General features: G+C 50.5%; 1 protein-coding gene across 20 annotated transcripts in view; it reads left to right on the top strand.

The window, feature by feature from the left end:
- TACC2 (transforming acidic coiled-coil containing protein 2) overlaps window positions 1–23,047 on the top strand; it is a 210,936-nt gene that overhangs the window by 183,327 nt on the left and 4,562 nt on the right. For 13 of the 20 annotated variants that reach the window (XM_078434904.2, XM_078434899.2, XM_060641303.3 and 10 more), the window contains 10 exons: window positions 630–691; window positions 2,349–2,464; window positions 3,510–3,681; window positions 4,968–5,108; window positions 6,002–6,091; window positions 12,522–12,665; window positions 13,127–13,203; window positions 17,490–17,533; window positions 22,590–22,750; window positions 22,939–23,045. In XM_078434904.2, the coding sequence (XP_078291030.2) occupies window positions 630–691; window positions 2,349–2,464; window positions 3,510–3,681; window positions 4,968–5,108; window positions 6,002–6,091; window positions 12,522–12,665; window positions 13,127–13,203; window positions 17,490–17,533; window positions 22,590–22,750; window positions 22,939–23,045 (1,114 nt within the window). The remainder of the gene's footprint in view (window positions 1–629; window positions 692–2,348; window positions 2,465–3,509; window positions 3,682–4,967; window positions 5,109–6,001; window positions 6,092–12,521; window positions 12,666–13,126; window positions 13,204–17,489; window positions 17,534–22,589; window positions 22,751–22,938; window positions 23,046–23,047) is intronic. The other 7 variants (XM_078434903.2, XM_078434902.2, XM_060641307.3 and 4 more) reach the window with 3 other exon arrangements.

Raw genomic sequence — 23,047 nt, 5'->3', positions numbered from 1 at the left:
TTCCAGCCTGAGGTCTCCAGTCAATTTGAAATAGGTCATATCTCCACCTCTTTGGACTTGAATCGTCTTTGCATCTAAACATCTGATTTGGACCCGCCCTGCAGGCCCTGGTAGAAATTGAGGGAATGTTCCATGTGATTTGCAAAGCTTCTCTTCCAAACAGCAGTGAAGGAACCATGTATGTTCTTCCCTCGCTTCAGAGTATGGCTGGGGCTAAAATCTCAGTTCCAGAATGTCCTCGGGATGTGGGAACTTTCTCCATGTTGCCCAGGAGGCTGACAGAGGAAAACGACACTCAAAACACACTGTTCTGAAAACTCAGTGCATTGTGTGGAGACCTGTTCGCGGTCAGATCTGTGTCTCTCACGGTTCGTTCTCTCAGGCTCTCTCAGGTTCCCAAATAGCCGAAGCCCCTTTGCAGCCCGAGGTTTACGAGCGGTCTGAAAGTTGCTGAGCTGAGCCTCCCCTGCCAGCCGAATTGGAAACCTCAAGTCAGTGGACAGGCTCAGAGTTTAGAGTCTGGTTCCAGACCCCACCCTGCCTGGCCCAAACCTTTCCTTTTTTTTTCTTTTTTTTCTTTTTTCTTTTTTCTCTCCCTGATGCTAACTCTCGTTTTGTTTCTTTTGCAGAGTTGGATTACAGAAACTCCTACGAAATTGAGTACATGGAGAAAATTGGTTCCTCCTTACCTGTAAGTTCTGCTTGCTTTCCCTCCCTGTCTTGTGAAAAGGTAGTCACCGGCCTCCTCCTGAGCTCAGGCCCCAAAGCCAGGGTCCTCTGTGTCTGCAGCATCCTTGGCTGCACAGGAAGGGTGAGCTGGGACTGGGGGTCTCAGGTTTGTGGTTCGGTCCACTTGAGATGGCATTTTCAGGCAGAAAATGATCGAATACAGTTAGGACTTCCGGCAGAATGATTTCCCTTGAGGGGGCGGGGGCAGCACCCTGGGTGCCTCAGTCGGTTCAGCGTCTCTTGGTTTTGGCTCCTGTCATGATCTCACGGTTTGTGAGTTCGAACCCCGAATCGGGCTCTGAACTGGCAGAGCTTGAGTTTCTCTCTGACTGTCCGTCCCCCACTCGTGCTCTCGCTCTGTCTCTCTCAAAATAAATAAATACACTTTAAAAAAAAAAAAAAAAGAGTTACTTCCCTGGACTGAGAAAGAACTAGAGCTTTCCTTGAAAAGGTGGAGGAGGGGCGCCTGGGTGGCTTGGTCGGTTAAGCGTCCGACTTCGGCTCAGGTCATGATCTCACGGTCTGTGAGTTCGAGCCCCGCGTCGGGCTCTGTGCTGACGGCTCAGAGCCTGGAGCCTGTTTCAGATTCTGTATCTGTCTCTCTCTCTGCCCCTCCCCTGTTCATGCTCTGTCTCTCTGTCTCAAAAATAAATAAACGTTAAAAAAAAAAAAAAGATGCCTGAAAAGGTGGAGGAGCGTTTTGGTTGTTTTTAAGGCACACTGTTATCTGTGGTCTTCAAATTAAGTGCTTTGTGTAACTGAAGACTGCCTTTTCTGGCAACCTGTCTCTCCCCACACTGCCATCCCGCTGTCATTTAAGTGGCTGTGATGGGCGTGTGTCTTCCCCGGCTCAATGTCTGCTGCCTCCAGGGCACTTGGTTCTGAGCAGTACCTCTCGCGTTGTGCTATTGTCCAATGATGCCATCGGAGGCCTACAAGTGCCACTTCCTGTGACACTGATGGGCCAGACACATTGCTGGGATCTTTATCTTTCTTTACATCATTCGTGGATGCTGGGATTGCTGCGTCCAACCCACCGTTTGCTCTAAGTCAGCAGACCGACCGTGATGGAGGCGCTCACCGCACTGGGCCACTGGGCTTGTCCCCCACCCCGCATTCGGCGGTGGGCAGCACCCAGCCTGGGGGGCTTGCCTACCCCTCCCGTTTCCCTGTCCTCTCTCCTGGCCGGCACCTGCTGGCTCCTCTCTTCTTGGTGGCTCAAGAAGAACGTAGGCTTTTCCCAGATAAGTTATTTGTTCTATTGAAGAGAGCTCTGCTTTTCTTTTTCTTTCTTTCTTTCTTTCTTTCTTTCTTTCTTTCTTTTTTCTTTAAGGTTTATTTATTTTTGAGAGAGAGAGAGGGAGAGAGAGAGAGAGAGAGCATGAGCAGGGGAGGGGCAGAGACAGAGGGAGACACGGGACGCAAAGCAGGCTCCAGGCTCCGAGCTGTCAGCACAGAGCCCGACGTGGGGCTCCAACTCAAAAGCCACGAGATCATGAGCTGAAGTCGGACGCTTCACCGACTGAGCCACCCAGCGCCCCAGGAGCTCTGCTTTCCAATCTCTATAGCATGTTCAGGCCACCTGTAGCTGAGCTGACATGTGCCTTTGATCCCTGCAGCAGGACGATGATGCCCCGAAGAAGCAGGCCCTGTACCTTATGTTCGACACTTCTCAGGAGAGCCCGGTCAAGTCTCCCCCAGTCCGGACGTCAGAGTCCCCGACGCCGTGTTCAGGGTATGACTTAAACGAGGGGAGAGTTACGGGTCGGGCCAGCTGTCCCCAAGCCTCTGGGCCCTGTGGCACTGCTATCCTGGCTTGGTTTCATTCACATGTGTTCAGGCGGCCCGCATCTCGGTCTCTGACCGTCCACATGGATGTACGTGTGGGGCTGTGTTTCCAGCTGCCCTTTGTCCTAAGGAGAAATCCGTTAGCAGCTGAATGCATGAGCCTCTCCGATCGCCCCCCAGTGCACACATGACTTTGTTTTGTGATTTGTCCCGTGGGGAGGCAGCGTGCCTCTGCATTCAGACCCTGAGTTACTGGCTGCGTGACCTGATGCGGGTTACGTGACCCTCCTGTGCACAGTGTCCTCATGCTTTGTAAAGTGAGGGTAGTAACAAGACCGGCCCTGTAATTAAATGAGGCTCTCAGTCTTACAGGCACCCCCCAAACTGTGCCATGGGGAAGGGGGCCGACTGTCCTCCCTTGCCATCGGGAGCATTAAACCGAGGCGTGGAAAGGAAAGCACGAGTCACAGGGCCGGCCTCTGCGTGGTGCCCGGGACACGTTTCCTGCCCGTGTGGGTGTGAGTTCCCATTTGTCGGTCTGCCCCGTTCTGAGCTGTGTAGCGCTGGATGGGGTAAGGGTGGGCACCCCTCTGTGCTTGGGACCCTCCCATCCCCTCTTACCTGCCCATTTCTCCGAGCGGGACTGAAAGCTCTAGCTTTGGTTTCCAGAACCTGCCCACCGTGACGATGGTGATGTTATTGCAGCAAGGATACTGGTGATGGGCACCATGTCAAAGTGTGCCAAGTGGCATCTCACTTTGACCTTCCTGTCCTACAGAGAAAGAAACTGAGATACGGTCCCTAGTCAGGCGGGCTGCTTCGCTCCAGAGCTTGTGCTCTCAACCAGTGGCATCTGTGCCTCTGACTTTCCCTCTGGGAGCGTAGCCTTGGAAGTCCAGGATCCTTTGGGATGTTGACTGACCGGGGGCATCCTGGTCGATTTCAGTGGGATGTCCCACGAGAAAAAGTAAAGCTGCTCTTGGCTTCCTCAGGTCAAGTTTTGAGGAAACTGAAGCCCTCGTGAATGCCGGGGCAAAGATCCAGCATCCCGTCACACGAGGGCTGGCCCCCAACCAAGAGCCACACTTGCAGGTGCCGGAGAAATCCTCCCAGAAGGAGCTGGAGGCCATGACCTTGGGCACTGCTTCAGACGCGATTGAAATTGTAAGTGGGGTCGGAGGGGCCCGAGATCGCTTGGGGTGAGGCCTGGGCCGGCTGAGTCCCATCACCAACGGGTCCAGGCCTTCAGAGCAATACTCATCCGGTACCAGGGGCGGGGCCCCACCCAGTCCCTGGACCGCAGAAGCCAGCCTAGGAGACCCCCCTCCGTAGCCACGAGAGAGCTGTGACTCTCCACTTTCGCCAATGGGGTTTTGCAAATTCTCACTTCTCTTGAAGTGCTTTATTTGCCTTCCGGGTTGTTGGTTTTCCACGTTAGTCCCCTGGGGCTCGACTGTTGGCTTTGGAGCCGTGCTCGGTCTGTACCCTGCTTCTCCATGCTCCGTGGCAGGGGGCAGAGAATGGCAGGTCAGGGGACACTCCTTTTGGGGAACAGTTGGCTTTCCTGGGCCTTGGTGATGGGAAATCCCTCCTGTGTATGGACCAGGGCTGTACCTCTCCCCTCCCAACCCCTGTGGAGCCTCGCAGAGCCAGCAGACCCCCTGAACATCTAATGGACCATCTTTGTAGGTGAATTTTATGTGCAACTTTTTTTAACTCCCTCTTAGCAGTCCCCAAGAGGGTTTGAGGCTGTTGACTTAGTTACTGTGAGTGTCAATTTTGTTGTTCTATATTAGCAGACCGTTCATTTATCTCATGCATCAAACACTTATCGAGCACCTGCTGTGTGGCCGTTAGATACCGGGAAAATATTAGTAAGCAGAAAGAGAGTGGATGTGATCCAGCCATCTCTCAACTAGACACCATGGAAGGATTCATGCACGATTCAGTTTCTACACAGTTGGCTCCTGATGTTGAAGTCTTTGTAACCTACCCAGAGACCTGTTTTCGTTTGCAATCATCTTCCCGTTATTTAGAAAACGACCTTTCCCAAAACCTTTGATGGTATTTATACTTGGAGGTGTTTTCTCGATGACTTATGTTTGGAAAACCCATCAACTGGCTTGTCTCACCCCGAGCCTTTGAAGTAAATAAGTAAATGGTAACTTTCCTCCCACCAATTGGTTAGGGGGTGAGGGTGGTGTGGAGTGGGAGGGTACGTACCTAACGCTGTGCTTTTGGGCAGGGCATTGGGCCTGTCAATCTCCAGATGCCCATCATCAGCATGTGGGAATCAGTCCTGATGAAAAGGGAAGTATTAGCACCTAACGAACACTCTCTTTAGCCTCAAGTCAGAAACGTCCAGCAAATAGGCGCATGGTCCTTGCTTGGAATCGATATCACTCTGTCTCCTCTATTTTTCCTCTGTGTCCTCTTCTGCCGGCCTTCAGACAGCTCCTGAGGGCTCCTTTGCCTCTGCTGACGCCCTCCTCAGCAGGCTAGCTCATCCAGCCTCTCTCTGTGGTGCGCTTGACTATCTGGAACCCGACTTAGCAGAAAAGAACCCCCCAGTATTTGCTCAGAAACTTCAGGTTTGTAGCCCACGTGTGACCTTTTGGGGAGTTTGTGAAAACCTCAGTAGAGCATGAACTCCGAACCCCACATGCAATGAGGCGGGATTTAAGGAGGTGTTACTGGAAATGCTCCACATGAAATCTCTTCCCCCCCCCCCCAAAAGACTGATGTATGGGTGTTCTTGATCCAAGACGCCAAGATGATATAAATTGTGTGATTACATATGGGACAACCCATTTATATTTCAATTTGGAAATTGGACCCAAACAGTCATTTTTCAGAAATTTTGATAGCCCCAAAAGCAGTTTCTGTGATTTATTCACGGAACCAAGGGTATTAGATCACCATCGCGCCCTGCTCTTTAATATATATGGGAGAGCTAGCTCAGACTCCCAATGAGATAACATCTGGACTCGGTCTTACATCTGGAACCAAAACAATCAGCTGCTCTGTGCCTTAAATTTGACAGCTTAATTTGACATCCTCTACACTAAGACCTTCAGGGCAAACCTAGAGAGATCGTGAGCAGTCATTTGAGAATGCAAAACCATTCACGGAAATTGTCGGCCAACTTGACGTTAAACCAGCGAAAGGAGAGAAACCGAAGGAAACAGTGCAGTAAAAATTTTGATCCCGTTTTAAAAATCGTGTCATATTTGACCACATGATACTTCCCGACAGACATTCCAAAGGGCAATTAGAAAGAAAGAAAGAGAAAAGAAATTAAACACTTATTTCATGATCTGCTGAGGTGTTAATTGTGAAAGAAAGCCAGAGCGTGTGTTTTTCCTGAGTACCTGTCATGACATCACGTGGCACATTCATTTCTTGGATGTGGAAAACATTGACATCCTGTCTTGGTGCATTTTCCCCCGCGGTTTGCTCACCCTACCCCCCCACCCTTGGGCAGGAGGAGTTAGAGTTTGCCGTCATGCGGATAGAAGCCCTGAAGCTGGCCAGGCAGATTGCCCTGGCCTCCCGTAGCCGCCAGGATACCAAGGTACGGGTTTGGTGCTGCCGTGCGCTGCCTCTTGAGAATGTGGTGTGGTCCAGAAGTTTGTTTGCTAACCATTGGCCAAGAAGGCAATGTCCGTATTCTACAAAGTGATCTAAAATGTTCTAAAAAGCCAAAAGCATAACTTGTGTAGACGCCGAGCTCACCCCTAAGATCCAGTTAAATCTGTGATGAAGGAAACAGCAGGTTGGTTGGTAAAGCTGGTTGAATGGAGGAAAATATGAGAAGCCGGTGTAGAGTCGGTGGCAAAAAGAAGTCTAGAATCTTAATGCAGTCTTATTGTACGGTCCGATATAAAACTGGTTAATATCGGCTAAACAAGACAAATAGAAACTTTGAGGTTTTGTTTTCTGTAAAAATCACTTCTCTACTGAACATAAATAATTCGCAACTTTTCTATTTTTATTTTAAGTTTCGTGTATTTTTAGAGAGAGAGTGGGTGAAGGATAGAGAGAGAGAGGGAGAGAGAGAGTCCCAAGCAAGCTCCGCATAGTCAGCTCAGAGAGAGCCCCGTGCGGGGCTTGAACTCCCAAACCGTGAGATCATGATTTGAGCCAAAATCAAGAGGCAGACAGTTAACGGACTGAGCCACCCAGGCGTCCCACAAGTTTTCTATTTTTCTACAAGTTAATATCTAACTGTAATGAGACCGGATCCTAATCAATAGTAAATAGTGGAACCAAGACCTTCCTGAGACATTGGATTGACCCATAGGCCAGAGTCGATAGAATTACTGAAAAGCAACCCTTTTCTGTAAAGGCCAGATGGTCAGTATTTTAGGCTTTCTGGGCCATCTGGTCTCTGTAACAACCACTCAACTCTGCCACTGTAGCTCAGGAACAACCACAGACAATATGTAGGTGAATGGGTATGGTGGTGTTCCAGTAAAACCCTTTTTACAGAATAGGACATTGGACCATTTGGCCCGCACACCGTAGTTGGCCACCCCTGCTCTAGAGTAGAGTATGATACTGACCGAGCATGCAGAAATCTTTGTGCCTGGCTTCCAAGTTTGGCGTAACTTTTCTTAACTGTTTGAACGAGTCGCCGAAGACGTGCAAAACTATGGCCCTGTGAGGTTCAGCCCAGCCCTCGGGGCTGACGGTGAGCTGTGGTCTCCGAGGACCCGCTTCATGCTCACCCCCCACACTCCGCCCTGAGTTGGGCAGCCCAGTGCACTCTGTGGCCTTGAACGTGTTGGTGAACCTCTCTGAGCCTCCGTTTTTCCAGCTGTAAGAAGAGGCTACTAACAGCGAGTTTGCAGGTTGCTGTATAGATGATGTGTGTGGGACGGTGCCATGCCTGGCACGCAGTAGGTGTGCAATGAATGAAAGCTGCTCTTGTCAGCTCACCTTCGCTTTTGCCTCTGATCTCACAGCTTCTCTGCTGTAGGGAGTCCAGGGCCCGTTTTACAGATGGGGAAGTGGAACCATGGAAACAGTCCAAAGCCTGACAGTGAGTCACTGACCCAGCAGGAACGAGGACTCCAGTCTCCAAATGGGAGCCCCTTGCCTGTCCATCTCAATTAACAGCTCACTTGATATAGGACCAGAAGTTCATGTGGTGCTCCTGCCCGCAGGCCTCCCACGTGTGATCTCCCTGGAGCGAAGGAGGGGGGCTCCCTCCCAGAGACATCGCTCACTGAGAGAAGGTGGTCATACTGTGTGTGTCCAGACTGGGAACACTGGGACCCAGGGCAGGGACGAGAATGTCAACACACATTGCTGATGTCCTTGTTCTTATGGTCAACCCAGAAGCTTGGATTTAATTTCCATGAGAAAGATTTTTAGAAAGCATTAAGCAGTGATGATTTTTTTCCCCATTAGATTTATTTCTTGATATTCTTGGGTAGTGGCCTGAGGACAGAATGAATTGCTTCAAGTTTGGCCACTGTAAATGCAGTATATTCCTGTCCAGCAGTTTGAGGCAGAATTGAGCATGTTCTAGTAAGAGTTCAGATTGAGTGTGAAATGTTCTGGAAAGTCTCGTACCGCTGCCTCCTTCTTCCAAGGGTGCATCAGACATGACAGTCGGCAAGTAATTGATTGGCTGGCTGTTGACTCCTGTCAATTACAGCTTGTTCTCAGACCATGTGTCCCGATTTCCATATAGAAAATACTGTCACCTGACTCTACTGCGTGTGGGTCAAGAGACGGCCCCAGCCACCTCCTTATGTATTTCAGAAGAGTATGCTAAAAGAAACATTCCTGGGGGTAGAACTGTCTTGGAGCGTAAGGAACATTTTTCTCTGCTGTAGTAACTTGTACCGCTTTTTTGGGTTTCTGTGGGTTTCTCGTTCATGTAGACGCTTGATTGCCCCTTTACTGCTTTGGAAATTGCTGATGTATAGAAAGAGAAACAGCAGCTGTGTATCCAATTTGCTCTTTTTTCCTGCCCATAAATTTCAGCTGCAGGTGACATAGCCCAGTCTTTTTGGCAGCATGGTCTTAAACTGTTGCTAACACAAAAATGAAATCACTTGGAATGAAAAGAAATCACTTGGAGGGATGAAAAGCCACATGAAATATGGTGGCGGTGATTTCTGGTTGCTCCTTCAAGCAGCTTCACTTTACATTTCCCTTTAGACCAAAAGCCAGCTGCGCTGACCTTCGAAGGTCTGCAGTGGGGTTTCCTGTCTCATTAGTCAGAAGATGTTAGAAACGGGGAAGACTCCTTGGGGCCGGGGTGTGGGGCTGTAGCTCCTTAACGTTTTTCTTCCACCCCCTTCTGGCCGAAGTGAATTCGATCGTAACCTCCTGGGGTTATTAATCTGACCAGGGTGGCCAGCTGTGCGGTACAGCCGCCCCGAGTGTAACCAGGATAGATAGAGCGTAAATGGCCTGTCTGTGTGGCTTTTGCAGAGCGATACAAGGCATGCGAGGGGTGCATTTCATCTCTGTGCATAACGGATACTGGTTGCGATCCCTGAAGCCGTTGGCCTTTCTGGTTGAGGGGACCCAAATACGAAGACCGAAGGAAGTGTGTGGGTAACGTAGGAATAAGGATCATGTAAATGACAAGCTTCAGGACCGGAGGAAGTCCTAGAAAAAGGCCCCTTAGGGGGGCAAAGGGTGCTGATCCCCAGTGCAGTGTTGGATCCTTCCACGAGTCCTGGCTGATAAAGGCAGACGCCTGGGTTTTATGTCGGCAGGAGAAGTTGGCAGGTCTGGGGCAATGGCCTGTGCGGGCGAATGGCCTGACATCATAGGCTCCTTCTCTCGTGCTTTGTCCGGAAACCACCCACCACCCCCGACATTAATAACCAGCACGATGCCCGAAAGCTGCAAGAACAATCTGAAGAGCAGAGACAGAGGGCTGGCCTGGGGTTTCACCTCGTATTTGCCAGTTTGGGGAGTTTGCGGTCATCGCCTGCAGCCTGTGTGGAGAGGGGCTGAGGCCACGTCTTGACTCATTGAGAAGGAGCGGCCAGTCACTGGCTGGTGGCACCTCTTGTGGGAGCGGGTGAGGGCACACACTGAGTGTCATCCTGAGCTCAAAGCCTGCAAATTTGGATGCAGCAGCTCCAACGAGGGGCCCCGCCTGGCTCTACCCCCAACGTCCCAACCTGTGCCCCCTCTCCATGACCTTGACCCAGCTTGCCCTGGGCTCCCAGCCTGACCTACACTCCTGGCCCCCACCTTGTGCACGCGTCTCCCACAGCTCTTGGGGACAGCTGGCTCCCAGACAGGGATCCCACCTTGCTTCCCTTGAGGCCTGGAGACAGGGAACCGGCCACAAGGACTGTGAGCCCGGGTGCGTGGCAGGACCGTGAGGCCAGAAGGGCCCCAGGCATGAGCTCTGCGGGTCTGACTGGTGGCAGTGCCCCCAGAGGGTCCCATCAGGAACCAGGATCTGAGTGAGTGGATTGAGGGGCCGCAAGCTGATTCCAAAGGCTCCTGCTTTTTCTGAGTTGGGGCCATTTCACATGTTACTACTCTGTGATTCTCCTGGCTTTGGGGCTTCTCCAAAGCTGCAGTGAGTGGGGGTCTCTGCAAGAGGAACAAAGCTTAATCTAAGCCCGATGTTCAAATATCAGCGAGACACAAGCCTATTTCAGTTAGAAATAGTTCTTGGTTGTAAGAGAAAACCGGAGTGTGTACCTTGGATTTCATTAACATGCAGATAAGTGCAGGCAGTAATTCAAATGGATTCTGAAGTCATCTGTTCCTTTATTGAAAACACCAGGTGGCCGGGATGAAAGGTGATAGTGAATCACTGTGGTGCTAACCATTGTGTTTACTTAGAAAGCTCATTAATTTATTTATATTTCATTCCCTTCCTTGTTGTACAAAGGACTCAGGCAGCTTCAAGAGCACCAGCTCCTGCAGCGGTCAGATTTCAATTCTGCCCTGTCCGATGAAGTTAGTTTTAGTCCATTTCCCCTCGCGCTTCACAGAGCTCTCTTACTTGGAGTCAGAACTGGATCTCATCCTGGGAAACCTTTTGGCCGAATCACTTCGATCCTCCCATTTTTTCGTCTTCCGGAGGACCAGGATGAGTGGATGGTGTCCAGTGTTCTTTCCACTTTGAAATTTTATTCTACTTATTTTTTCAAAGGACACTTTACTTAAAAAGTGACAGGAACAGGTTTTTTTTCGTCGTCTTCAGTATCTTGTGTTTGTGAATTTTCTCCGTAAATACAAATAGAGCCTTATTGTCTAGGTGTAATTGTGTCTTTACTTCCTGAGAAGTTTCCCATGTGACAAGTAGAGCCTTGAAAACATTTCAAACAGCAGAGATTTCACCCATGCACGGGAGAGGCTCCGTAGCTCTGATCTGGTGGCATGCTTTCTTCTGCGAGATCAGCCTGCCAGCTCCTGGGTTTTGGTCAAATGTCCTGCACTGGAGGCTTCTTTAGGACCCGAGGAAGGAAAGATCGTGGCATCCCACTAGACACCAGAGTATCACCAGGGTCTGGTAGAACAGGGGGCCGTGTGCTCCCCTCTCTGAGTGATCATTCGGGGCCCACTGCAGAGGGAGCCCAAACGCTCAACACCAGGCAGGGGCAGCGAAACCCAAGCCCGCTTCTGGGACAACCAAAACCATGTCTTTCGCTGTGCATGTGTATGACTAACTGGCCCTAACTCTGTCATCTCCAGTCCTATCCATTAAATTTCTGCCTGAGTTTTCTAAGTTATTTCAAGTTCATTTCCTCTGATGCTCTAGCGGGGGGTAAGCAGGCCTGTTCGTGGGATGGAAGAGAGAGAACCTCCGGGTGCGCCCCCCGCCCCCGCACCGTCGGGTCTTTAACCTTACCTGCTTCCGCTTATAAGACCAGTCCTCCCCGTACTTTCTGCACATCCCTCTTTCGACTCCACCAGGGTAGAGCTGTGTTCCCTGCCCACGTCTCATGAATTTCCCTAGGAACCTGCAGTCCCACCCTGACCGGCTCCCCACCATGATACTCCACATCGCGTTGGACTCTAGTCCCCAGGGGTGGCGGTTTGCCTGGGCAGCCGTGACAGTGTCAGGAGGTTAATGCATAGGACTGAGAGTGTGCTTGCCTGGTTTGGTGTCTCTGACAAAAGAACTAGACTACCAGCCCCGGCTGCACCGTTGACCATGCTCCTAACTCCGCATCTCAAGTGTGTTGGAAATGGCTGAGCTTTTTGTGCAAGGGGAGGAAGAGTAACGGTGGTCCTCCCCTCCCTCCCAGGAGGCTGGTGACTGCCCTGTCCAGTCAAACCAGTGTCAGTTGTGGGAGAGGGCAGGGAATCCCACCACCTGTTGAGGGTCTTACCAGCCAGTGGGGATATTGTCAGCGATCCGGTTTTCGGTTTTGCCGTCGACACAGCAGACTTCAGGCGATGTAACTGCAAAGGAACCCTTCCCTTGGGGCATCCGGAAACTAGCTTTCGAAGGTGGAAGGTGACATTGGTTGATAGCCACGGTAGGCCCTGAGCTTTGTGTGAACATATCCTTTCAAACGGGCCTGAACGAATGTTCCCCGAATTGAAATGCAGACAGTCTTGCCACACTGATCAGATCTGCAGTTATTCAAAACTAGGCAAATGGAGATTAGAATTCAGCATCGTTCGCCATCAGGCTTTTATTTTGGGAGCGGAGCCCGCCGGAAAACAGCCTTGGTTCTTAAGCGCTGTGCCTAAATGCCTCTGCGTCTGATAAATGGCAGTGATAAGCAGGCACCAGACATGCTTGACTCCGAAAGCTGGGAGTTGGGGAGGCCTCTGCCATTAGCCCCTTTGTCTGCCTGTGCAGGTGCAAAACGATCGATTTCCATAGATTGTATCCGGCCTTTCCCTACTCATCAGTCTGAGCATTTTCTCATACTTTTGATGTTCTTTGTTTCAAAACCATACAACTGACCCACTCACGAGGGGGTGAATGCAAATCCTCTGTCCTATGCGTGATATTAACGTGGTTTTTTTTTTTCTAATTAAAAACCATTCCACAGAGAGAAGCTGGTCACCCAACAGATGTCTCCATCTCTAAAACAGCCTTGTACTCCCGCATCGGGACGGCCGAGGTGGACAAGCCCGCAGGCCTTTTATTCCAGCAGCCTGACCTGGACTCCGCACTCCGGATCGCCAGAGCAGAGGTACCGTGTGGCATGCGTGTGGCTCGGAGGAGGGCAGCTCTGGTTGCCCTGGGAAAGGCTCCGGTCTCTGCCACGCCTAAATAAAATTATATTTACACCCATGGTCCACAAAGCCAGCATCTTTGGACACAGACTGTATTCTGCAACCACTGCAGACAGAGGCGGGTAGCAGACGGGCTTTGATCTTCCTGGACACCATTGTTTAATGAGCCTCTATGGCCTTGTTTGATTTATAACAAAAAGCATATGCCTTTTAGTTGCTCCCTGGTGGGCATTGCGGAAGTCTGATATCTGGCTTATTTCTGTCTCACGCTCTGGGGAAGTTCTCGGAGTCCAATTATTGTTTGGTGTGGGAAGTTCTAATTCTACATTTATTCAGTGTTTCCTTCTTGGTCTGTGAATCGCTCAGATCTGAATTCACTCCTCTGGAGCTCACCTTTCTCTTTCCTCCCTGATGCCAGATCATAACCAAGGAGAGCGAGGTCTCGGAGTGGAAGGCTAAATACGAAGAAAGCAGGCGGGAGGTGATGGAAATGAGGTCAGTTGTGGTGCTTCCTGGCACCTGGGGCATGGCCCACCTGTGGTCTCATAGCAGCTGGAGCTGCTGTGGCCCATGAACCAGCTCTTCCCAAGAGTCACCTGTTCTTTAAGAGACAAGGTTTATATTTTCGCAAAAGTATTTTTCGTCATGGTACTCTTATGAAAATATCATGCACCTGAGCTAAATATTGCAAACAAATAAATACCTGTGCGATGAAAAGCAAATCTCTTTCCCACCCAGTCTCCAATTCCACTCCCCTCAGGTAGCTGCTATCCACTGTTTCTAGTATAGCCTTCCAAGAATTTTCCATTTCTTCCTTTTTTTTTTTCTGAAGTTTATTTATGTAGTTTGAGAGAGAGAGAGAGCATGAGCAGGGGAGGAGCAGAGAAGAGGGGGGAGAGAGAATCCCAAGCAGGCTGTCAGTGCAGAGCCCGACATGGAGGTTCGATCTCAGAAATTGTGAGATCATGATCCGAGCTGAAATCAAGAGTCAGATGCTTAACCGACTGAGCCATCCAGGCACCGCTCTTTTTTTTTTTTTTTTTTTTTTTTTAATTTATTTTAGAGAGAGAGAGCGGGGGAGAAAGAAGGGCAGAGGGAGAGAGAGAATCCCCCAACGCAGAGCTCCATCCCATGACCCTGGGATCATGATCTGAGCCAAAATCACAAGTTGGACACTCAACCGACTGAGCCACCCAGGCGCCCCAAGAATTTTCTATTTCTGATTGCCAATGTGTGAATGTGTCTATACAGACTCCATTTTTCTTCCAAAGTGGGGAGTAGAACATGTACATTATCCTGTATTCTCTTTTAACATTGTAAAAAATCTGTTTAATGTTTTTATTTATTTGTGTGACAGAGAGAGACAGAGCATGAGCAGGGGACGGGCAGAGAGAGAGGGAGACACAGAATCCGAAGCAGGCTCCAGGCTCTGAGCTGTCAGCACAGAGCCCGATGCAGGGCTCAAACTCACAGACTGTGAGATCATCACCTGAGCTGAAGTCATAACCCGCTTAACCGACTGAGCCACCCAGGCGCCCCTCTCTTTTAACATTGTAAATCTTGGACAGATTTTTATAGAACTTGATCTTATTGTGTAACAGGTTTAATGGTCCTTGTATGGTTCTAACAAAGTGAACTTCACCAGTCTCCGTGGATAAGCAGTTGGGTTACCTCCGGAATTTTGTCTGAATGATTTATTTCCATTTGCTGCATTGGTATTAGAAGTATAACAGCCACCACATCTTAAGTGCCTATCACATCACGTGCCATGTGCTGTGTTTCTGGCCCACGGTCTCTGTTGCTCCCCAGGCCCCTCAAGAAGCGATCATCAGCCCCATCTGACAGTGGAAGGGCTCAGAGCGGTCAGGTGACTTGTCCAAGGTCCCGGAGCGTCTAGTTAGAAGAATGTGAATTTGAATCCACCTTTCTGGTCATAAAACCCCAGCTCTTTCCACTGTACCCAGGGGCCTGCCCCTCATCATGTCTGACGGACCTTTTTGCCTTTTATTTTCCTTCGTGATTCATCGTCATCTTAGAGACTAAGAAACCATGTCTTGGGCTAGAACTTACCCTTGGGATGTGATCTTAAAAATGGTATGGCCAAGTGGCGTTTTTAAGAAACTTGGACCCAAGCCTTGGCCCGGGCCATCCCAGGTTAGTGAGCACTGCCCGGGGCTCCGGCTGCTGCCGGGTCTGAGAACCGCTCCTGGGAACACAGTTCCTCTCTCCACACACCAGCCTTTCTTCAGCACCAGCTGAACTGACACATGGGTTTTCCAGTCTCAAGGGAAGAGATGAGAGATCGTTTTGAACGAGACGAAAGATCTGGTGCTATATTGAAAATCCTCAATAGGCTTGCTTCGTTTTTGAGTCTCAGGGTTTGGGAATAAGGGAAAAACAGATGAGTTTTTAAAAAGTGGTTGAATTAGTTCGTTTAGAGGGCGCTTGATTGCAAGAGTCGCTGCTGGTTAATTATCAGAATCGGCTGCATTCCTGGCTACGGCTTTAAGTAGCAAATTATTTAGGGTAGTCGGATCCCCTGTTTTCTAGGTCAAATATTATCTTCCTGGAAAATCTCCTATTAGTCCCTTCTTCCTACCGATGCTTTCTGTGACCGCTTCTGGAGGTTAATCCGAGCGTGCTGTTTCACACATTCACACTGAGGCCCTGCGGTGGCGTCATTTGAAAATTTCTCTCCTTTATCTCTCTCTCTCTCTCTCTCTCTCTCTCTTTTTTTTTTTTTCAGTAGGGGAGTAGAGGAGGGAACAACATGGCTTTCATTTTTTTGCCTGCCCTGAAAATGAAAGCAGGGCATGCTGGGAAGGCTAGAAGCTCCATCCCTGATTCGTTTTGCGTCCTCGGGAGGAGCTGTACCTCTGGGGGCTCCAGGGAGCGCTGTTGACCCACCAGTGTGGCGGGACTCCAGTGTCACCAGCCGACACAGCCGCACTCGTGTTGGAAGGCCCAGCTGTCCACCTTGGAGCCAGACCAGACCAGGTGACCATCAGGCTCCGCTTCCTAGCTGCTTTGGGGCCTGTTCCTTAACTCTGTAAGCTGACTTTCCGCCTCTGTGAAGAAGGGTGAATCCCAGCACCTCGAGGCGTAAGGGGTATGAAAAGGCTCCAGAGTCGGAGGTCTGGATGCGGAGCCAAGCTCGGCCGCTTTGTAGCCCTGGGATTCTGAAAAGGTTCCTGCGTCGCCCCGTGCCTCAGTATCCCCATCAGCAATCCTGGCGGCAATCAGGCACCACTTCACTGTGAGGAAGAAAGAGCTGCAAATACAGTGCCACCGAAGCGGCTTCAGGCCCCTGGTCTCCCTGCACCTCTGGAAGGACACATCCCGCACCCGCTGTGGTCCAGTGATGGGTTCAGGTGGGGCAGCCTCAGGGGGTCCATCGCTGTTTCGTGACTCAAGGGTACAAGGAGGTATTGTTTAATTACAGAAGACGCAAAGTGCTCCTGTGTAGGTAGGATTCAGAAAGAACCCATGTGGGCTCATGTCGCAGTCACCTTTTTTGTTGTGGGTTGGCTTTGGTCAAGGCGCTGTCCTTGGGGCCAAGGTCAAGAAGCCAGGGACAGACACCCAGCTGCTGCGACGCCTTTAGACTCTGCAGAATGCCTTCTGCTTTCACCGGTCTTTTAACCTCATTCAGTTCTCCCACGGCCCTGAAAGTCAGGCTCCAGGGTAATCCTCAACCATACCAGGGAGTCAGCTGAGTCCCCAGTGTCTGTGACCAACCTGTCTGAGCCACTCAGCTGGGAGAGGCAGGGCCAGCTGGAATCAGGGCCGTTCTGGGCTCTCCTGTGGAGATTAACTGTTGGATAATGTAGGTGAAACTCTCAAGTCTTTTTTGAGAGGTTCCTTGCAGAAGGTTGACTTTCAAGAGAGGGGGGGCTGCTTCTTCACTCCTGGGTCCTTCCACCTGGGGGCAGCAGTGAGACAGTCTTCCAAGCCGGGGATCTTCGTGCTTTTGTGTAGCTAAGGTTTGTTTGAAGTTCGGAGGAGAAATCAGGGAAGGCTTCCTGGAGGAGATGGCATTTGAATTGGACCTTGAGAAGCAGACAAGACTATGAGAGGTGGAAGTAGAGAGGCAAAGTGAACAACACGGGCAGGGTCATGGAGGTGGAAAATCCCAGAGCCGGCAAAAACTCATTTGTTCTCATTGAACCACTTTGTTCATGAGATGGCAGGGAAGGAGGTAACGTTGATGAAAGCGATCAGGCTCAGGTTATGGAAGGCTTTGATTGTCAGGCTGAAGGGTTGGCCTTATGTTTTTTCCTCAGTGAGCAGTAGGGATGCATCAAAGTTTTTGCCCAGGGGCATGTTGTGTTCAGAGTCACACACTAGGAAAATGAACTTATTTGGGTATGTAAGAAGAGGGGCGGGGTTGCAGGTGCACCTAGAGGTGTGAACCAACTGTGACAAATAAGACTTGTCCCCTAGGGGCGGCTGGGTGGCTCCATCTGCTAAGCATCCGACTCTCAGTTTCAGCTCAGGTCATGGCCTCACGGTTTGTGAGTTCACGCCCCCCATCGGGCTCCACACTAAGAGTACAGAGCCTACTTGGGACTCTCTCTCTCTCTCTCTCTCTCTCTCTCTCTCTCTGCCCCTCCCCCACTTGCACGCTCTCTCTCTCTCTCCTTGCTCTCAAAATAAATAAATAAACTTTAAGAAAAAAAAATAAGACTCGGTCAGGCTGCTGAGTCCAGCACGGGGACCCTACTGTCAGTTAGAAACCATTCTGTTGTCACAGTTCCAACGTATTTTTACTTCCCTTACAGGAAAATAGTGGCTGAGTATGAGAAGACCATCGCTCAGATGATAGGTAGGTGTCCTGACTGGCGGCCTCAAGCCTCCCCGAAGCTTCTGAACCACGGGGAGGGCTTTGAAGTTAGACGCTCGGAGTGTGTTCATCTTCGGCCCCTCTTAGAACGTGAAGTCCTTCAGGGAGGGACCGATTTTAGTGTGTGTGCTGCTAAAGTGACCGCTTTTCACCGAGGGACCAGAGCATCCCAGAATGTGACCCTGGGGGCCTCCTGGAAACACCTGCTAGAATGTTCCTTAGCACCATTCGTGCCTGTGGGAAGCCATGGCAGTTACCTCAATGGCCACCATCGAGCCAGGACTTGCCCGCTTCTTGGGGAAAGAGGTTTGGGTTGGTTCCTAGGGTGTTTGGGGGATTTCTTGGCTCATGAGAGGGACGAAGAATCAAATCCCTCAACTCTAACTTAGACTCAAGGGACAAAATACTCAGCCTTCACGCAGGGTTCTAGGGCAAGGACAGTGGAACGCGTGGCAGTCCTGCCTGCCCACCCCCCCCCCCCCGCCCCCCTGTGCATTACCTGATCTCACGGGGATGGGCATTGACTCAGAATCTGTCTTCACACCCCTGGCAGCCGGTCCTGACGCTGCTTTGGCCTCCAATAAAAAATGGCCTCAAGTGGCAAGTTCTACACCCCCTGGCACTTAAAAAGAAAAAAGAAGAAGAAGAATGGGAAAAGAGCTCACAGAAGCGCTGAGCCCGTTTTCACACTAATGATCACTATTCAGAAACGATGCTATGACTTGGCAGGGGCGGGGGAGATTTTTATTTATTTATTTTATTTTATTTGCTTAGGTCCAGGATACCAGTTTAAAAAAAAAAATCTTTTACTCCTGAGGACACATGGAGTAAAAGCCCCAGCTCACTGCACGCCAGTTTCTGTGTCGAAGCTGGACGCTGGGTTAACAGATGATTCCTCTCTCTCTCAAACGTTTGGGTCTGAGTCATGCTACCACACCTCTAGCTTGTCCCAAGAGAAATATGAGAGCAGCCTTGGGAATGGTGAAGAGGCTGACAACTGAGGGCTTTCTATTCAAAGGGGCTTTAATTTTGATATATTACAACAGAGGCCATTTCTCCCAGATCTCAGGGAAAGTCCATTTGGGTGTTTCTAAGGATCAGCTCGTGGCGTATGCTTTCTATCGAATGAAACCTCTTTATTAAATTGGTATACGAATTTATGAATACATATGGATGAGATATAAAAAAAAAAAAACAAAACCTCTTGGAACCAAAGCTGTCTGTAAAAGTGGTCAGGAAGGAGGATTTATGTCTTCCAATATACAATGTTTGGCACACTGAGCACAGCGTGGCCTCCTGGAGTCTTAGGTTGTGAAAACGTCACTCAGACCTACCGTAGCTCATCTGGAAATACCCTTCTGCATGTCAGAGCCCTACATTGTTATTTTTGCCCTTGGTGACAACACTTGGGCCAAGGTTGAGATGGGGGTAAAAGGGCAGGAGCCTCTGCCCCTGAGAGAATGCCGTCCAGAACCATCTGCTAGCACTCGGCTGGCTGTTTTTGATAGAAGTAGACATTCGTTCCCTCTTAAACACCGCAGAGTAAGAATCTCTCTCCCTGGCGCAAGTGGCCCGTCCCTGCTGGAGAGAAAGATGACTCAGCTCTGACTTCCTTGCAGCCTATTTGCCGGTGGGAGTAGTTTCAATTGGTGGGAGAACATTTCAATTCTAGGCAGGTTGAGTGGGTGGAGCTCAGACCGCAGGCGTTAAGGCCACACACCCCCAGCCCCCCTCCCCCGGGGAGACCTGGTATGTTTGGCCAAAGGGTCCCTCTCTTCAAGAGCTGTGATCTCACCCCTCTGAGCATTTTCCTGTTTGGGGGTGTTTGAGCGCTGCCAGAGGCCCTGTGAGCACCCTCCGGTGTCCCTAGCTGCAGGCAGCGCTGTCACCCAGGGTGACGCATGTCCTGTCCTGGTTCCCCGTCCTCGGGCACCTTCATCAGCCACTTTTCAGACCTTGTTCATCAGCTGGCATGTCTGTGGCTGTCACCTGTCAGTCACTACTGCAGGGCATTGATGAGGGCCACCGCAGATTTCCAGGTCCTTGTGTCCTTGTAGACAATGGCGTGGGGCTGAGGCACAGCCAGGACTCAGTGTCACTGCGGGGGGGACCCGCCTTCTTGCTGGGCAGGCTGTGGGTCCCCATACATGGAAACATACCAGCCTCCTCTCTCTCTCTTCTTCTCCTTTGCACCCACCTACCCAGCATCCCTGGTGGGAGGGAAAAACTCAAGCTCCAGGAGCTTGGCAGTTCAGGCAGAATGAACATTGGTAGCGTTTTGAAGTCAAAACTTCACCCCACCTGCGCCAGCCCCTCCTGGCTGCAGCCCGGCTCTCTGGCTTCCGTGTAACCGTCACAAACGTTCCACGCCAGCATGACACGTGTCCTGCCATCGTCGTCCGTTCTCGTCACATGTTACTAAAGAGAATATGCTCTTGAGTTCAGAGACTGCATACTTAGGATTCAGAACAAAAAAGACCTCTGTGCTTTTCTGCATTCCAGGTTGTTGCAATTGATTTCTTTTCTGCTTTCCTAACAACTGCCCTGATTATCTGTTTTGCTTCCATTTTCTGTTGCTTCTTGCCCTTTGCTTGCAAAACACACAGGCAAGCCTGGTAAGTAAACGCTTCTTCACCTAACGTGACACCTGCCCATTGCAACCCACGTCTGTTTGTTTGTTTGTTTCTGTTTTTGTTACTTTTGCTATTGTGTATTTGCCGCATTCCCCCTCCCCCTCCCCCGAAAAACATGGTTTAATAATGTTTTGCCTGCAAAAAGAAAAACAAAACAGAAAAATCTCCCAGGGCATTGTTTTGTTGTTGAGTCTGGAGCATTTTGAGTTTGGGGCTGATTTCCTGATGTGAAGAACCTGACTGCGTGTGTAATTTGCAAGAAGATTTGTGGCGCGTTCTCACCTCCTCCGTCTCCTGGGAACCGGGAAATTTCTATTTTTACAAGCCTTTTGGGGGGAGGGCAGGAAACCTGAGGCAAGCTAAGTCTCAGATCCAGGAAATCAGATGGACTCTGTTTGATAAATGGCTTTTTACAAGCCAAGTGAAATGTATCCGTGGCCTCAGATCAGCCCCAGAATGTGCATTTTACCATGTGCCGAGGACTAAGGAAGCAGCTAAAACGTAATAAAAACAAGCGTTCGGTTACTGGAGCATCGTTTCTTTTAGGAGCCTGGGCGCAGCAAGATTGCGGGCAGTTCTTTTCTTGCCGTGTGTTAAAAAGCTCCCCCTCCGTGAGTGATTGATGTGACATCATGCCAGTTTGGGGGTGCCCGTGATGCTGTTGATGATGGGTCACTGATCCTGGGTTCTTATTATGTCACAGGCTTCATATACATTTTCACTTAATCTTCCCTGAGATGCCACGAGATAAGTAACGAGGTCCTTATTAGGAGGTCCATCAGACGTCTTCCGGGTCTGTGGCTCTCCAAGCATGACCCCTGGACCAGCCGCTTCAGCATCATCGGGGAACTAGTCACAGATGCCGATTCTCGGCCCCACCGCAGGCCTGCCAGATCAGAACTCACTGGGTGGGGCGCTGCTGTCTGTGTTTAAACAAGCCCCTGCTGATTCAGGTGCACGTTCATGTGTGACAACCCCTTCATTTTGGGAATGAGGCCCTGAGCCCCCGAGAGCCAGGACTTTTGAATGAGTTTGTATCACAGCCGAAGCTAAAACCCAGGATGTGGTTCCCCTGCCCTGAGCCCTTTCCCTCCACAGCACGCAACAAGAATACACGTGACTTTAGGAGACAGGACAGTGCCGATCCGCCAGGAACGCAAGGGAAAGAACCCAGAGCAGCGTCCCTCTGCTTTTTTTTTTTTTTTTTTAAGTTTTTACTTAAATTCCAGTTAGTTAATATACAGTGCAATATTAGCTTCAGGTGTAAAAATGCTTTGATACAATACCCAGTGCTCATCACAAGTGCACCCCTTGCTTTGAAGGGAGCTTCCTCCTTCCAGGTCTGTTACTAACAGGCTCAGGGAGAGAAGGGAGAGAGATGGTTATGAGCATGGCTTAGGGTTTGGATTGCCAGGTTCCGCTCGTTCATTCACAGCACGGATGTGTTGAGGCACCCTGTGAGTCAGGCACTGTCCTAGGCTCTGGGATTAAAGATGTGGACAAAGCAAGACTTAAGACCCTGCCCTCACGCAGCATGCACTCTAGGCAGACAGACAGCTGGTGCACACCTGTGTGCATGCATGTCTGACCGCTGCTGGGAAGAGAATGGACTGGAAAGTAGGGAGGAGGCACTTCCCGCAGGTGCTCAGGAAGGGGCCTCTGGGGACGTGGCCTGGTGTCAGGAACCCGAGTGAGTGGGGAGCCGTGGACGTTCACAGTAGAATGGTTGTTGGGGGTCAGAGGACAGAGCAGTTCCTTTTACTAGGCTCAGCCACTCTGAACCGGGCCAGAATTGTTAGGTACATAACTGAGAAAGTCACTTTGACGGAAAGAGCTCCATTTTTGTCGGAGTTAAAACATTTGCTGTGTCCAAGGAAATGTCCGTTTCTGTGCGAAGCAGAATTTCAGGGCTGGTGGTTATGTGGGCCTTGGTTCATGGGATGTTTTAAGGGTGAAACCTTTTTCTTTTCCAATAACCATGTCTTTATGTCGATAATACACAGAAAGACCTGTTCCTCGGAGCCCAGACTCCTATACCTTTTTATCTTGCTCAACACAAAATTCAGTAGTGATTTTTTTCCCACCTTATGGATCTGTTGGCCACCATCAACCACATAGCATCCCTGGGGCCTCGAATGTCGATTTTGAGGGGTCCGCATTGATCGGGTTGAAGACGGTGGCTGGTTTCCATCCCTTCTAGCACTGCAAAGGCCCAGGTCTGCGATGCCGGAGCTGTGGGGGTTTTTGTGCCTTCAGAGACGGTCTGGGTGGGCTCGGGGAGCGGGTCCGTCCCAAGTCTGGGATGCCCCGTGCTTAGACCGACTTGCGATCTGAGGCCTCGGCTGCCTCTGGGACCAGGCCGGGATGCACCGGTCCCATCGTCTGTTCTTTGTGTCTCTTGCCAGAGGATGAGCAGAGGGAGAAGTCAGTCTCCCACCAGACTGTCCAGCAGCTGGTCCTGGAGAAGGAGCAAGCCCTGGCCGACCTGAACTCCGTGGAGAAATCTCTGGCCGATCTCTTCAGGAGATACGAGAAGATGAAGGAGGTCCTTGAAGGCTTCCGCAAGGTGTGTGTGTGTCGGGGCCGAGCAGGTGGCCGGACGTGCGGGGCGGGGGGAGGAGGCGCAGGTTGAGAGAGTGCACAGGGAGCTGGACTTGGCTGTCCAGCGTTCTACCCGCATCAGGGAGTTCTCGGGGTTCCCAGCGCCTGGGCTGTCTCTTCCGTGGGTGCGACCTCTGTCCTCTGTCGTGTCAGAATGAAGAAGTGCTGAAGAAATGTGCCCAGGAGTACCTGTCCCGGGTGAAGAAAGAGGAGCAGAGGTACCAGGCCCTGAAGGTGCATGCAGAGGAAAAGCTGGACAGGT

Source organism: Panthera onca, chromosome D2 (assembly GCF_046562875.1).
Source record: "Panthera onca isolate mPanOnc1 chromosome D2, mPanOnc1 haplotype 2, whole genome shotgun sequence".
NCBI lineage: Eukaryota > Metazoa > Chordata > Mammalia > Carnivora > Felidae > Panthera > Panthera onca.
This window is presented reverse-complemented; position numbering and strand designations above follow the sequence as displayed.